This window comes from Hemitrygon akajei, chromosome 27 (assembly GCF_048418815.1).
Source record: "Hemitrygon akajei chromosome 27, sHemAka1.3, whole genome shotgun sequence".
Lineage (NCBI taxonomy): Eukaryota > Metazoa > Chordata > Chondrichthyes > Myliobatiformes > Dasyatidae > Hemitrygon > Hemitrygon akajei.
In genome coordinates this window covers 6714688-6730091 of record NC_133150.1, presented here as the reverse complement: position 1 = coordinate 6730091, position 15404 = coordinate 6714688, and the positions used below count along the sequence as shown (strand labels likewise).

The window sequence follows — 15404 nt, the reverse complement described above, 5'->3', positions numbered from 1 at the left end:
ATGACCTTTATCAATGCACCTATTTATTTTGCGGCTCTTTTGAATTTGTTCTTGGTGTGCTTGATTTTTCCTTCTGTTGCATCTCATTGTGGATTGTGTACAAAATTATTTTTAATGCTGCATTTATTTCAGTGTATTAGAATTTCGTTCATGGTCTGAAATAGTTTGAATATCCTTTTTGCCTTTTCTTCTAGGCACGGAGCAATGGCCTCCTGGTGTGTCCTTGAAATACGTAGGAGGGGACCAGTTTGGTCATGTTAATATGGTGATGGTCCGATCACTGGAGCCTCAGGAAGTTACCGATGTCAGTGTTCAGATGCGAAGTCCAACTACGCCTGCAATGTACCAGGGGCAATGGCGCATGTGTACAGCTACAGGGCTTTACTTTGGAGGTAATGCGATATACAAATGATGTTTTGCCTTTCTCCCTGAATGTACCTGGTCTGCACATTGAGGCTTTCTTGAAATGTGGGGTTATTGTGTATGGCCAATGAACCTGAGATTATGAACTATTAATTGTTTTGGGATTTTAATTCTGTGTATAGAGGGTAATCTACAAGTAATTTTTTTTTGCTTCTAATCTTTATTTGCTTGTGTCCTAAATGCTACTATGTCGAGTATGGTTTAAAAAATGTTTCTGTTAACAGGGATTCTATTTTAAATGGGAAATAGTCACAAAATTCAGCACTAGACTGGTGTACAAAGACCGCTTCAGTTGCAAACAAAACAATTGCCAAGCTAATCATGATTCCATATTTTGTGTCACTTTCAGATGTGATTTGGGTGATTCTGAGTGTAGAAATCGGAGGCCTTTTAGGAGTTACACAGCAGCTTTCTTCATTTGAAACAGAATTTTCTTCACAACCCTGTCGCAAGATTGAAGGCAATTTTAACCCTTTCGCTTCACCGCAGAAAAACCGGCAATCTGATGACAACAGTGTGAAGGACCCTGGGGGCCAAAGTACAAATGTCATTAGTAAAAATGCATGGGCCCCAAATGAAGACCAAAATGAACAAGATCAAAATGGACTGTCGCAGAACTCTGTAAATATCTCCCCTAACAGTCACTCTAGCAACTTATCAGTGGTGACTTACAGTCAGGTAAATACAGAATGATTGATTTATTTTGTTTGCCCCATCTCTATTTTTATATGCATGTGTGAGTGACTTAAGAAATGGTGTGAGGAACGAGCTTTTCCTTTTTATTTTGTGAAGAACCACTGAAGATCCCTGTGGCAAGTCATTCTCTAGGCAGGGTACAACAGAAGGCTGTCTATCTTTTAACTTGTAATGAAAGTAAACCATAACTGCTGAAGCAATTGCTGGATTAGTGGGGTTGCATTCAAATTTGATAGCATTTCTTATCTTGTCTTGTAAACTTATCGCAACTGGATTTAATCTATTCAAAACATTCTCTCCTCTTAAAAATATCATCTCTTTTCTTGGACTGTAAGTATGCATTGTGTCAGTAAGCTTTCTCAGCTCCCCTCCCACCCCTCCCCCCATAGCTCCTTGCTACCCCATACATTCCCTGGATGATGACAGATTTAATATTTTCATGACATGAAATTTGAAAAGATTCTTTGAGTGCAGGTTTCTGGTAGTCATGGGTGAACAATGTTTTGCATTCATTGCTTCAGAGAGTGTTTGAATGCTTATTAAATTCTGAAGAACACAAATGTATGTTAATAGTGTTCTTTGAATAAAATAAAATATCTGAACTCTTTTATAATTTAAGCTTCAATGTTTTAATTCTTAATTGTCTTTTTCTAACTTTGTATCTTGTCAGTTTTCCTTCTTGTACTACCCCTTTCCACTTTGCTTAATCTTCTTTCTCTGGTTCTCTTATCAACCAAATCACCCAAGGTCGTAAGCCTTGGTAAATTGCGGTGTGGTCCAGGATGCAAGGGATTTGATCATCTGTGATCTATCAGCTACGATTCCAATTGTTGATTACACTTAAATACTCTTGAACTTTTGAATTACAGAAGTGTGGCAAACCTATAAAACCCTAGAATGTTGCCATCACAAATTAGAAATATTGATACTCATCTTGTTTACCATTGGACATGGTAAATACTGGGAAAAATCATGTGGAATACTTAAATTAAGAAGTATTTTTCACTCTTGTCCTGAAATGTCTTGAAGCAAGATAAGAGAAACATTTCAAATAATTCGAGGCTCTTAAATTTCTGGCCTGCACTCTTTGTTTCACCTGGGTCAACAGTAGTTTGAGGAAACAATACCAGTAGCTTTCTTGGCGAAAAAAAATCTTGGAATTCCTGTTCCTAATCATGATGTAGTCACCAAGCAGCTGAAGGAAGTCCTTTCTTTACTGAGGATTTTTTCAGTATAGCATTGCACGTGAATAAAGCTGCTGATTGAGGTACAAGGGGTATCTGATGACCTTGAGCAATATTCCATTGTAAATTGTTGCTCATTAAAATGATCATGATGACTTGGGGATGAGCTTAAGAAGCAAGTTGTGCAGCAAAGGTTATTTTTAAAAAAATAATTGGAATAAGGAAGTAAAATCTTCTGCATCTTACTGCCAGAATTATAACATTTGAAACTTGACTATGTAGTTGAAGGTATTTGGCAAAGATGAGCCTTGAGCATCAGCTGAAGGCTGATACTGCAGAACTATTATACTGCACTAATACCTGCACAAGTATTAATGAAAGATTAGTCTTGCGTAGATTATTCATTAAAATATATTGTAACCACAATGTTAAAATTTGGCAGCTAAATTAGTTATAGGGGTAAAATGATCATTTGCTGTAACATTTTTGGACAAGTTAGGAAACACTACAAAGGAAATACTGAAATACACATTTCCAAGTGGCCATTCAGCCGATCTTGTTCACCCTCAATTTAAGATTTATTCCCAAACTGAGGGCTTTTGCCAGCGAAATCTTTGCGTATTGTTGGAATTATAATATGCATCGCATGGTACCAATCAGGTCGACTCAACAGCTATTGTGAAAGAAATACCTTATTTTAACAAGGAAACTTGCATTGGTTAAAAAAAAAGTAAACTTCTTCTATGACAGCAGGATTAAATCTGTTCAGAGGCTTGGTTTAGCATACTTGGAGCTTGGAGGAGTGTATAATTAATTGAACATAGTTCTGTTGATAATAAGACTACAAGACATATGAGCAAAATTGGAGCATTCAGCCCATCGAGTCTACTCCACCTTTTCATCATGCTGATCCCAGATCTCACTTAACCCAATACACCTGCCGTCTCACCATAACCATTGATGCCCTGACCAATCGTGAAGCTATCAACTTCCACTTTAAATATACCCACGTACTTGCCTTCCACCACAGTCTGTGGCAGAGCATTCCACAGATGCACTACTCTCTGGGTTATATAAAAAAATTTTCCTCCTTACCTCTGTCCTAAAAGGTTTTGAGGCTGTAACCTCTAGTTCTGGACATCCCCACCACAAGAAACATCCTCTCCACATCCACATTATCTTGTCCCTTCAACATTCGGTAGGTTTCAATGAGATCCCTACACATTCTTCTGAATTCCAGTGAGTACAGGCCCAAAGTTGCCAAACACTCCTCATATGTTAACCTCTTCATTCCTGGAATCATCGTCATGAATCTCCTCTGGATTGTCTCCGATGACAGCCTATTCTTTCTGAGATATTGGGCCTAAAACTGTCGACAATACTCCAAGTGTGGCCTGACAAGTGTCTTATTAAGCCTCTGCATTATCTCCTTGCTTTTATATTACCGGTATTTTCCCCTTGAAATAAATGCCAACATTGCATTTGCCTTCTCTACCACAGACTTGATCTGTAAATTAACCTTCTGTGGGAGTCTTGCATGAAGACTCTTAAGTCCTTCTGTACCTCTGATGTTTGAACCTTTCCCCCATTTAGATAATATTCTGCACTATTGTTCCTTTTACCAAAATGCATTATCATAAATAATCCAACAATGTATTCATCTGCCATTTTTTGTCCATTCTTCCAATTGCATTGCTTCCTCAGCACTATCTATCCCTCCACCTTTGTATCATCCACAAAATTTGCCACAGATCTGTCAATTCAGTGATCTAAATCATTGACAAACAACGTGAAAAGTAGTGGTCCCAATACTGAGCCCCGAGGAACACGTCTCATCACTGGCATCCAACCAGAAAAGGCCTCCTTTTTGTTCCCACTGACTGCCTCCAGCCTGTCAGCCGTTTATTCCTCTATCCATGCCAATATATGTCCTGTAACACCACAGGATTTTATCTTGTTAAGCAGACTCACGTGGTACCTTATCAGTACCTTATCAAATACCTTCTGAAAATCCCAGTAAATGACATGCCCTGCCGTTCCTTTGTCCGCCCTGCTGGTTACTAATTCAAAGAACTTTGTCAGGCAAGATTGTCCCTTACAGAAACCATGCTTACTTTGACTTATTTTATCAAGTACCCTGAAGCCTCATTCTTAATAATGTACTCCAACACTTTCCCAACCAATGAGCTTAGGCTAACAGGCCTATAATTTCCTTTCTTTTGCTTTCCTCCCTCAGTAAAGAGTGGAGTGACATTTTCAAATCTCCATTTTCCCGGGACCATGCCAGAATCAAGTGATTCTTGAAAGATCATGACCAATGCGTCCATCAGTGAACAGCTAGCCTTAAAAAGACATGATATTCTTCATGAAGTTCTTGTTACATCAGTTTGTGACAAAGAGATTTTACAAATGATTGCGCGCAGAGAAAAAGAGAAGGCAAGTTAGCTTAACATCTTTAAATTCAACACTGAAATTGGCAGTAAACTCTTAAAGCTTTCTCTTCAGATTTTTTTTTCTGTGTTCTATTCTCTGTTCAGTTTAGAGTGCAAATTTCATAAACTTAACCAAACTTTAAAAAGTTGGTTTAATTGAACAATTACTAGAGGTCAGTGAAATGTGATACATGGAGAATTGCAGTAAAAAAATCAAAAACAATTGTGCATTTTAATTAAGTAAATTAAATGCAAGTTAATTTTGAAATTACAGTTCCAGTGGCAATTGCAAATGGTGTTATAGATGGGCAATATCATTAATGGGTTTTTGTTGTGCCCCAGGTGAACAATGGGAAAAATTGTGCCTGTCATTTATCATTACTTAATTCTCTGATATAGTTTGGAGAGATTGTATTGGAAACTTTGCTCAAGTTCTTCAGAATAATGTTCCTTCATACATTCTGTGTTTCCATAAAGAACTGACCTGAGGCCAGAATCTTGTAAGGGAGGCAACCCTACATCAGAACTGAAGGAATTTATTAGTGACTGATCTGAGGAAGTAATTATTAGGGTAACTTTTTAAAAGCTCCCAGTTGTTGTGCCCATGAGAACTTTGGCTCCTTTTCACATCTAAGCCTTTTGGTCCATTTTCTTTTTATTTCCTGCATCCACCTTTCCTGTGAAGGATTCATCTCGTCTGTCTTCCAGTCCCCTCTCACTGACATCACATTATGTTTTCCCCTATCATTATTTTTACATCTACAACACCTGCACCAATGGTCCTCTGGAACAACATACAAAATGCTGGAGGATCTTGGTAGTTCAGGCAGCCTATATGGAGGGAAATGGATAATCAACATTTCACATTACGACTCATCGTCAGGTGGAGGGGTGAGCAAGAGCTGACGGGTGATTGAACACTAAGGTCACCTGGATTCACCAATGTAGTGCAGGAATCATCTTCTCTGTCTTAAAGTATATCATTGGATAAATTCTATCAGTCTTGTTCTCCACATCTGCAAGTGCAAGCTGAAGTGCAGTAAAATTTCTGGGATCTGAATAAATGGGCAGCTGTTTTTTTTTAAATTTCGCACCAAAGGATTGAGAAATAGCTGAAATAATACCAAGAATTAGAGAAGCTAAATTTGGTTTCAAATAAATATCATAAAGAAAGTGAGGAAAAAGCAGGCTGAGATTGAGCAGAGAAAGTATAAATGTTCTTGAGTGTAACGACAACATTCTGAAAATGGCCTGTGAAGAAATTTGATTCCGTACTTCTGACAGTTTATTGTAATTGGTAATAATTGCCATGTTAATAATATTTCAGCATGAAATTCTAATTCTCTTTAATTTACTTAATGCATGTCACAATTTTGGTAACTGACATTCAGTGTATTGTAATCATAAGTGGACAGCATGGCAATTTTTATAAAACTATGTAACATATTTCGAGTACATACAGTGCAGTTATGCAGCACAGTGCCTCATTGCGAATGCAGGTAATCTAGATATTCAAACCTGATACATAAAGTTGGTAAAAGTAAGATCAGTAATTTGGAAGTTTTTAATTAGATTTTTTTGACTGAACTTTAAATTATAGCCTTCATAAGTGCAAAAATTTGATTCTTTATGCTGTATAATAATTTCCAACTCGAGACACAATTTAATTCATTATATAAATTCACGTGTCTTTAAGAGTTTTATTGTGCTTTTAAACTGGTTACACAGGAGTTGCTGATGTTTAATTGAATCATGTAAACTCACCTGCAATGCAATATAATGAGTTCTGATAGCAATATTTTTTCTGCTTTCCATCTGTAAATGTAATTTTACTGTGAATAGCATTGAGAAATTCTATCTTTCACCACATTCATCAAGATTTTCAAAACTTAAGAGTTGTTTCTAACAAGATATTATGTTTGGGTGTATCTGGTATTAGGATTTTGTAAACGTAATTGCATGAAGACAATCTGTTAACTTAATCTACAGAAGCTCTCATAGTTTATTCTGATTTTATACTGCTTCATTTATGTTAGTGATGAGAAGTCTGATTCTGTTGTTTACTACATTCAAATTCATTCCATTTTTGTCTTTTAATTTTTCTACTCCCTTGTTCCTCTTTCTCCTGCCATTCTGAATGATCTGAACTAGCTTTACTGCTCTCAAATATGTTCTTAGCTTTTTGCCAAACTACGTTTTTCTTTTCCTGTGCTACAGTTTTGCAAATGCCACTTGTGTTTTTTGTACTTCACCCATGTGGTTAATTCTCTGGATAATTGCTGAGCATTATTGTTGGCAGACTATTGACATTGCTGTTCAACCAAATTGTGCTTAATGTTCATGAGATCTTTGTGGAGAAAAGGGTAGGAGCTCCTTTTCAAAATAGTCTCCTTTTGCATCCTACGGGCACCTAGACAAAGATTAGCACACTGTATGCTTCAAGTATCAAAATTCTACTTTTCTCTGAGTTGACTGCTATCTTATTTAAATTGAAGGGGTTTTTCAGCAAAAAGAACATTACTTTTGCATTAAATTTATAATTTCTGTAAATGAAAATTCAGGGCTACTAATATGAGAAGCTATATAGTTAGTTATTTTGTCTAGGAAATGCCAAATTTGTTGCTCCATAGATGTGGATAGTGATAGAACATAGAGCAGTACAGCACAGGAACAGGCCATTCAGCCCACACAATGCTGTGCCAAACCAGCTAAAAATCAAATCAAAAGCATGATGGTACACAGTTGCACGTGTTTGAGTTGTTTGGCAGAATCTAAATGATTTAGGTTACAAATCAATGAGTGGGAAGTAGTGAGGATTTTATTTCCATGTATGCTGGGAACCATACAAAATAACATTTTGATGATTTATATCAAAAAGCTGAACTAGTTTGAAATCCACTTCGTTACACACATAGCTGTTTAGAAGCTTGCATGCAGATGGATGGCATTTGATATTTTGAATTGTTCCAAGAAGTGAGGTGGAATGGAGATGATGTAAGAAGATGTAAGTTTTGACAATATTCATTATTCCTCTTTAGCCAATAACATCCCTGGTATGCTGTGTTTGTTGTATCTTGTAGATGATGGCAGCTGAATACTGCTGCTTTTCCTTCTGTTTTAGAATAAAATAGTGTGATAGGAGAGAGCTGTATTTTTGAGAAAACTTAAGCCTCCAAGGAGAAATTTAGATTAGATGGAAGTCCAATTTTGACAAAATTTTTAGGCAGTAAATATGATTATATATGAAGGCTTAAAAAGAACCAAGTAATAGATTCACAACTGAGAGGTCAATTTTTTCATGATCTTCAAAAAGATGACAATTTGGTTCGGATGGAAATATTGGGAGGAGGATTGATTTGGATTGATAAGTGTACTGTAGGAGTTGTCAATACAACTAAATTATATTAGAACTTGAGGCTGAAGTATATGCAGTAACATCTTGGAAATCTGGAAATTGTGAAATTTCTAGTCCAACATTCATTTCTGTGCGTTTTGAAAAAGGTGACTTGATTGAATTTTTTATTTGTAACTTTGAACCATAATTTTATGTGTGCTTGACATTACAGAATGTCACAGAAGTGTTCATTGCACTTATGCCAAATGAGAAGTTGGAATTGCCTCAGTTCTTTGGGGTGATTGATGACTGGCAACAAAATACAAGGCAGAAATCTAATGGAGGGTTTCTAATATCATAAGTGAGTGAAGCTTCAGCTATTTTCAGAGAACTCAAATTACTACCTTGTATCTCTGCCAGACATGTTTTCTTTATGGTTTTAAAGTATATTTTGGCAGAGAAATCTTCTTGTTGCTGGGTGATGTGTTAGTTGATTGGTCATTGAGTAGATAGTATGAAGAAGTTAAAGTTGATAATACAGTTGTAAAGAACACATTGCATGAGAGCTATGACAGGGAGCTTGGACCAGAATAATCTCAAGTCATTGTGCTGATTTTGAATTGATTTTTTTCTTGTGCTGGTTCAGGACAGATACTTGTGTGTTCTAAAGCAGTATATACACTGGATCTTTAATTCTGTGTGTGTCCTGTTTCACCACCTCAACCAACGTTATTCACATCCCCACGATACCCAGTTGCCTCGGTCTCTCTCAAGGTGCTCCTGTGCGATGTGGAGGATAGATTAGAAATTTTCTGGTCTTGTGTTTAGTTTTGATTTATAGTTGTTTACTAGTTTATATGCTGAAGTGGAACAAATCATCTGAAAGATTTTTTTTAATATTGGCCTCTGAAGAAGTACTTTTGTTCCCATCTATCATTGAGAATAGAGCAGCTGAGAATAGAGCTTCATTCTGTGGCAAAAGGAATGGACTGCATTGCTTTGGAGTCCCAGTGAAAAACCCAGCTGGAACCATTCTAATATAAATTTGCATTTCAACCTTGGGCGCTTTTCTAACTTCTGTTGTGATGATTGAAAATATTCTTGTTAGCCTTTTGTTATTTTACCCGAACCTTATTTGTTAGACTCTAGGTGAATAATTTGGGTAGTTGCGTGGATATTTGGTAACTGTCCATAGTAGAGAAGTAACGAAGCCTTTTTAATGACTTCTGAGCCTTTTCTTTGCATTAATAATTATAATTATTTTGAATGAGTTTGAGAAATTAATTCACTGATTTAAATTTATATTAGGAGGTTGTGATTCAGCAATCAATAGAGCAATTTTAAGTATGTTTCAAGTATGTTACTTTTCAAAATTTCTCTTAAAAATAAGTGAACTCACTTGAATTGGATGAAAAATTCTCTAAATCTCTGCTCACTATTGTTTCAGCTGGATTATTGTCAAATTTTCCAGTATATTAATTTTTTCTGTTGAAAAATGAAAAAGAGCTTGGAATCACTAAAGTGGAAGCTGGAAAAAAGTGGTAGATGAATACTTTGCTTTCAAAGCTACATGAGGTCCTGCCAATACTTGAGGCTTCATTACAGCCCTACTTTGAACTGGAATCAATACCAATACACTGCTCCCCATACAGTTCTGTTCCTGTTGCTAAGAAAAACATTTTCACTCTTTTTTTTCTTCTTTTCAGGGTTTCCATGGCCCTTATCCTTTTGGTCAGTCTTAAAACGGGTATTGCCATTGTCCAGCAGCCTCTGGGGTCTTGGTGTCACTCTGAAATTTTGCTCTGGCCCCATTTCCCTCCTTTGACACAACACTGAAAAATGATGGCTGTTTGTTTCAAAACAATGTATGCATGTGTGAATGCTAAATTAAAGAGTGCTGTAATTGTTTAAGAAAACACAATGGATTTTTTAGATGACCTTGTCAGAATAATTATGTAGTTAAACACAAAGCCATGTTCAAATTATTTTGCCTACTGAGCGACTGTAGTTTAAGCGAAAGATGAAAAAATATTTTGTATTTGTTTGTTCAAAGCATCTTAACTGTTGGAATTTTTCCTGTGCGAGTGAGTTTGTTCTGTAACCTGCGGAGTATCAAATGGAGGGCGTGAGTGGAGTAGGATTGTGTGAAAAGGTGAGTGTAACTCACTGTAGAATGGGAGCAGTCTATGACAGCACAATCATTTGGAGACTTTTCCACACTGTACAAATGAAGTTTATTAAATTAACACTGAAAAGTCTCTAATCAAACCTGTGTCTAATTTTAGATGTCACATTCTTAATGACAATTGATGCCAGTCAAAGACAAATTTCTAGCTTATTGGGAATGTGCTATTTCAGGCATCAGTTGATTTCATACATATTAATGTGCACTGATGGGTTTGACTATGCACGGATGATAATGCTGAATGCGATGACTTTGGGTTCTCAAAAATCTCAAATCACATGTTTGCTACTCATTTGTTGTGCTGAAGCAACTGATAATTCCTACATCCTGTTTGGCTTTGTTAAAACCATTACCATTTTGCGTTCCTTAATTTGAAAAATATGTTCTCAAATATATTTTTTGGTAAAGTTGGCATTTTAAGCTATTCATGGCAAATGTTTTGTTCCTTATATAAGCAATACTATGTTTAATATTACCTTTAAAGTGGAACCGTACTAGCATACTATTTTGGAGCAAGGTTTTATCATTGAATTTGCTGTACAATGACTTCACCTCTGACTGGTATCAAGACAATAATGGTATTAATTGTGTATTAAATATGCACCTATTGCAGATACCATTTAAATAAGAATAAGTGAGCATTTTAATTGGTGCTTCCTGCCCAAAAAGGAGCAGGGTATTTTTGTGCCCATTTTGTGTTACCATTTTGCAGAATCTGTTCCTTTCCACAATATTACAGCTGTAAAATGAGTATCAGGGCTACTTTATGAAAACGAAGAAAACTAAATGCAAAGACATTATTGTATGCTGCAGTTGACAGCAAAATTGCTGAAATGGAAGAGTAGACCACTTATCCAGTCTTGTTTGAATTAAAGGTGGATGTTCAGGAGGTGACAGGTAGGAGGGAGCGTGGCAAAATCTTGAGCGTTTTACTCGTGATTCAAAAAGTCCTCCATTTGCCACCTTAAAATTTGTAAAATATTCAACTCTATAAATATGGGAGCTGAAAATATCGTAAATAGTTCTTCCACACCCGCCATGGGCATGATCTTCTGGAGCCAAGCAAGTTTCTATACAGGATTGCTGAACACTTAAATGTCTGTACATCTGAGCAAGTTAGCATGGAATAAAGAACTTGGGAGTTAAGGGTAAGAACAGGATTGATGCATCTAAGACAACAGCACTGAACTCAGTGAAGAATAGGTTAGAATCTAAGTATAAAAGGGAAATTAGTTTTTCTTCTGCTTCTGCGGATATTTTTGGATTCTTGGCAACGTTTTTGTATATGATTGGATCTTGGCTCCTACTTCATAATGTTTCCACAATGAGCACTATACTGGAGAACATCATGCAAAAGAATAATTAGTGCTATCTTTCTCTAATTGATATTGTAAAGGTTCATCAAATTGCTTTATATGTGGTGGATATTTCTTGGGCCATTTAAGGGCAGATTTTAATTAAAATATAGTTGCCAAATACATCTTTTAAGCTTGTTTACTAATCTGAACTCTATCCCTCTTAGGAATAAAGCCATGAAACTGTCCAAAATACGCAATTGATAATTTGGTGATGATTAGAAGGGTACTTGAGGGGAAAGTGTGTCAGTTGAAAGTGATGACAAGTGGAGGTCTTTGCTTTTACATATTGAAAGAGATTGTTTTAAAATGATGGTTCTGACATGGATTTGTAAGCAATAATAAGTAACTGTAATAATTTTACCAGTTTATCAAATGCAGTTAGCTTTGTCTTTATATGTTGCTTAGCTTTCATGTAGTCCTCTTATTTTAGGAAAGTTCACTAATTGCCTCAGAATTTAACGTTTCTATGTGTGAGTTTTGCTAGAAAAAGGCAAGTCAGATTAATGAGTTCTTTGCAGTATTGACCATTGCACCATTAACATGGTCCTCTTAACATTCAGCCAATTTTGAAGGATTTAAGCAGACCTCCAAATGTCATAAAACAATGTAGGAAATGAATAATATATTGCAAATTCAGTCTTCCTATCCCTTGATTGAGAGTTGAACAATATTGTAAAAGATGTTGCATACCTGCAAATGAACGTGAGATTTATAAAAACAGCACAATATCTTCAGTAAATGTCAAAAATGTTACGGAATTTATATTTGAGTACATGGTTATTTGCTTTCTGTTGATGCCTGGTTTTAATATCTGTGCACCTTTTAGTTGCTTGATATTAATTCTTGGTTGTTATTTAAAGTAACATGTGTAACTCTTTGAATTTGTATGTATTGCTGGAATTTAAAAAAAATGTTTGACAGTGGAAGTACGTCTGTACATGGCTAACTGCTGCACTGAACATAAACACTTGGGATTGGTTGAAATTAAAGATATGTCAATTTATAGTTTGTGTGAATAATTTTACATACTCTAAGTTGTTTACAGATGAAAAATGATTAATTGTTTATTCTTAGTATTGCTAATGTCTAGATTTGGGGTTCCCAACCTCTTACGTCATGACCCCTCATATTAACCGATGGGTCTGTGGGCCCCAGGTTCGGAACCTCCGGTCTAGATACTGATTTATTAAAGGAATTCAATGTTTTTGAACAATTTTTTAATGTGCCAAGTCCAAGGTTGGGCTATTGTCATTCAATTGCAATATACAATTGTACAGAAGCCATTTTAATGCAGAATTTTATTTTGCATTAAATCATTATCTATGATCCTGAGCTCTTTGTGAATCTAGATGTTCCAGCATTCTGTATTGCCTTCCAATTATTAATAATAGTTAAGCATGTATTACTGTGTACAAAATAAGGGTCTTGAGCAATTTTCATTCAAATAGCCATGAGATATTTCCCTCTGTAGAACATTTCAGAACATCCAAAATATTATATACTTGTCAATTTGTTGTAGATCAGTGAACCAATCAGCAAAACTGTACGTAGATTCATGACCACATTCATTGATTTTCCAAGAAATGCGATTGTAGAAAAAAGTTTGTTCATTCTCAAAATGTTTTTAGTTTAATGTTTTGTAGAGCACTAATTGTTCATTCCATCTTCGACACATTTTGATACACAGTAACTTTTAAGACTGTAAAGCCAAAGAAATTTCATTCAAAAGGAGCCATTTGATCTCAATTCAAATTTTAAAAAAAATCACTGCCTAAGTCTTCCATACTAATAACTTTATGTTCAAATATCCTAACTTACTTGGTTTCCTTTTTTGAGATAGGTTTTAACATTTTTCTAGACATTACCCTTACTTTCACTGATTTTTCCCATTTCTGCTAAATTTCCTTCTATTTAAATATTCTGTTATCTCGTCATTAATTCTTGTCATAATTGAGTAACTTCTTGGCTAATGGTAGTATTGCAGCTCCATGGACCTGGGTACAATTGTAACCTCAGGTGCTGTCATTGTGGAATTTTGGTGTACTCCCCACGGTATTCCTGTTATTTGTCCCTCAGCTTGGTAAGTGGTAAAATAATCAGTGGGAGAGTTGATGGACATTAGAGAACAAATGAGGGGAGAATGAGAGCTGTTCTGTTGTGAGCTGCTATGAATTCATAGGCTGTATTGCTTCCTAGATAAATAAGTGTCATTTATGTCCTTATTATTTCTTCCAATTGAATGTGCAAACAGCACAGTACTCTTATGATTTAACTAATATTCTACATAAAATTTTTCTTTGTTCTCTTTTAATTTAGCCTTGCATTTTGTGACTGCAGTTTTACTAAAATCAATATCTATGATAATACTTACTAAAACATTTAAACATTATATCCAGTCTTTGCAGAATTTAATGAACATGGATTTCTCTAATTTCTGGTAATCATTTCTTTCACCCCCTTTTCTTTATCCCACTGGCCTCAGCACCCACATCATCCCTTCTCTTTCCCCTCCTCTGCCCCCTTGAACTGCGTATATCTACATTTTCCTTGCTCTGATACTCCTCTTCACCTCCTTTTTGTTCCATGGTGCACGGCCTTCTCCTGTCAGACTCTCATCATCTTCAACCCTTGGCAACTTCTGTCTGTCATATTCCAGCTTCTTGCCTAATTCCCACTCCCTTTCTCCTCACCTGCCTGTCACCCACCAGCTCTCCCTCCATCCTCTTCCACAACCTTTATACTGGCTAGCTGCGCTCTTTCCTTCCAATCCTGATGAAAGGTCTCAACACAAAGCACTGCCTTCCAAGTTCTCTCCATAGATGCTGCCTGACTCGCTGTACAACTTCAAATTCATTTTGTACGGTTTTGCAGAATATGCAGGTGCTAATTTTTGTTAACAGTTTTAATGTTTCGCTGTATGACTGATTTGAGGAGCTGCAGTTAAGCTTGGGTTTATCTTTCTTGTTCTTCCAGTAGTGAGTTTCTATTTCAATGCAAAGAGAGATCTCACAGCCATGATAGAATTAATTGCTCAGGTAAGAAATGGAATGTGAAATGGTTAGCAGTCTTTCCAAGTGGTAAGAGTGTTCACCTCTACAGTAATAATATCATACATGAAATGGAAGTTGTCCCTCTGTCATGGACAAGGAACCATTTTCTTCTTCTTAGACTATTGGTCTTGCGTATCATTTTTGGACTAAATGCATCAGTAGAACAGATGGATTCGCCTTTATGACTACATGCTAATAATGTTCTGCTATGTGCACAGTTGTTATCCTGGTGAACAATTATATTTTTTCCCTGATGTGGGGTTGAAAGTCAAGATTGACCTGGTTTTGGGGGGGGGGGGGGGGTGTGTGAGGTGCTTGTTGTTGGGACTGGAAAAACTAGTTTTATTTATATTACGTCTATTTAACTTCATCCTGCAGTGTGAACTTGAAGTTTAAGAAAAAAAATCAAATTGTCCTTGCACAAAAATTCAATTACCTGTATTTCTGTTACCTTTTGGTCTTGTTCTGGTGGGGCTCAGTACATTTTTCCTGACAGCAGTTCCTTTCGCATGATGTAATATACTTTCACACTTCAAGCTTGATTCAGTTGAATGTTCCTTGCATTGCATTTGTTTTTGTGTTTTCCTCTTAAGGAGAAGACCAGTATGTAGAAACATCTTGCTATTAGAGAGTCTTAATTTTCTGTTTGGAAGGGTTGGACAATTTTGAGTAGTACCCAGAAAATGGAACTGATGGAGTCTCTCTGTTCTGCTGGATAATAGACATTTTCCTGCAATTTTAA

At 36.1% G+C, this 15404-nt stretch overlaps 1 protein-coding gene across 3 annotated transcripts in view; it reads left to right on the top strand.

The window, feature by feature from the left end:
• ilrun (inflammation and lipid regulator with UBA-like and NBR1-like domains) overlaps positions 1 to 15404 on the top strand; it is a 132314-nt gene that overhangs the window by 96957 nt on the left and 19953 nt on the right. The window contains exons 3-5 of one of the 3 annotated variants that reach the window (XM_073030317.1): positions 195 to 392; positions 773 to 1101; positions 9776 to 12615. In XM_073030317.1, the coding sequence (XP_072886418.1) occupies positions 195 to 392; positions 773 to 1101; positions 9776 to 9811 (563 nt within the window). In that variant the 3' untranslated portion in view covers positions 9812 to 12615. Of the gene's footprint in view, positions 1 to 194; positions 393 to 772; positions 1102 to 8301; positions 9750 to 9775; positions 12616 to 15404 lie in introns of those variants that run through there. The other 2 variants (XM_073030316.1, XM_073030314.1) reach the window with 2 other exon arrangements.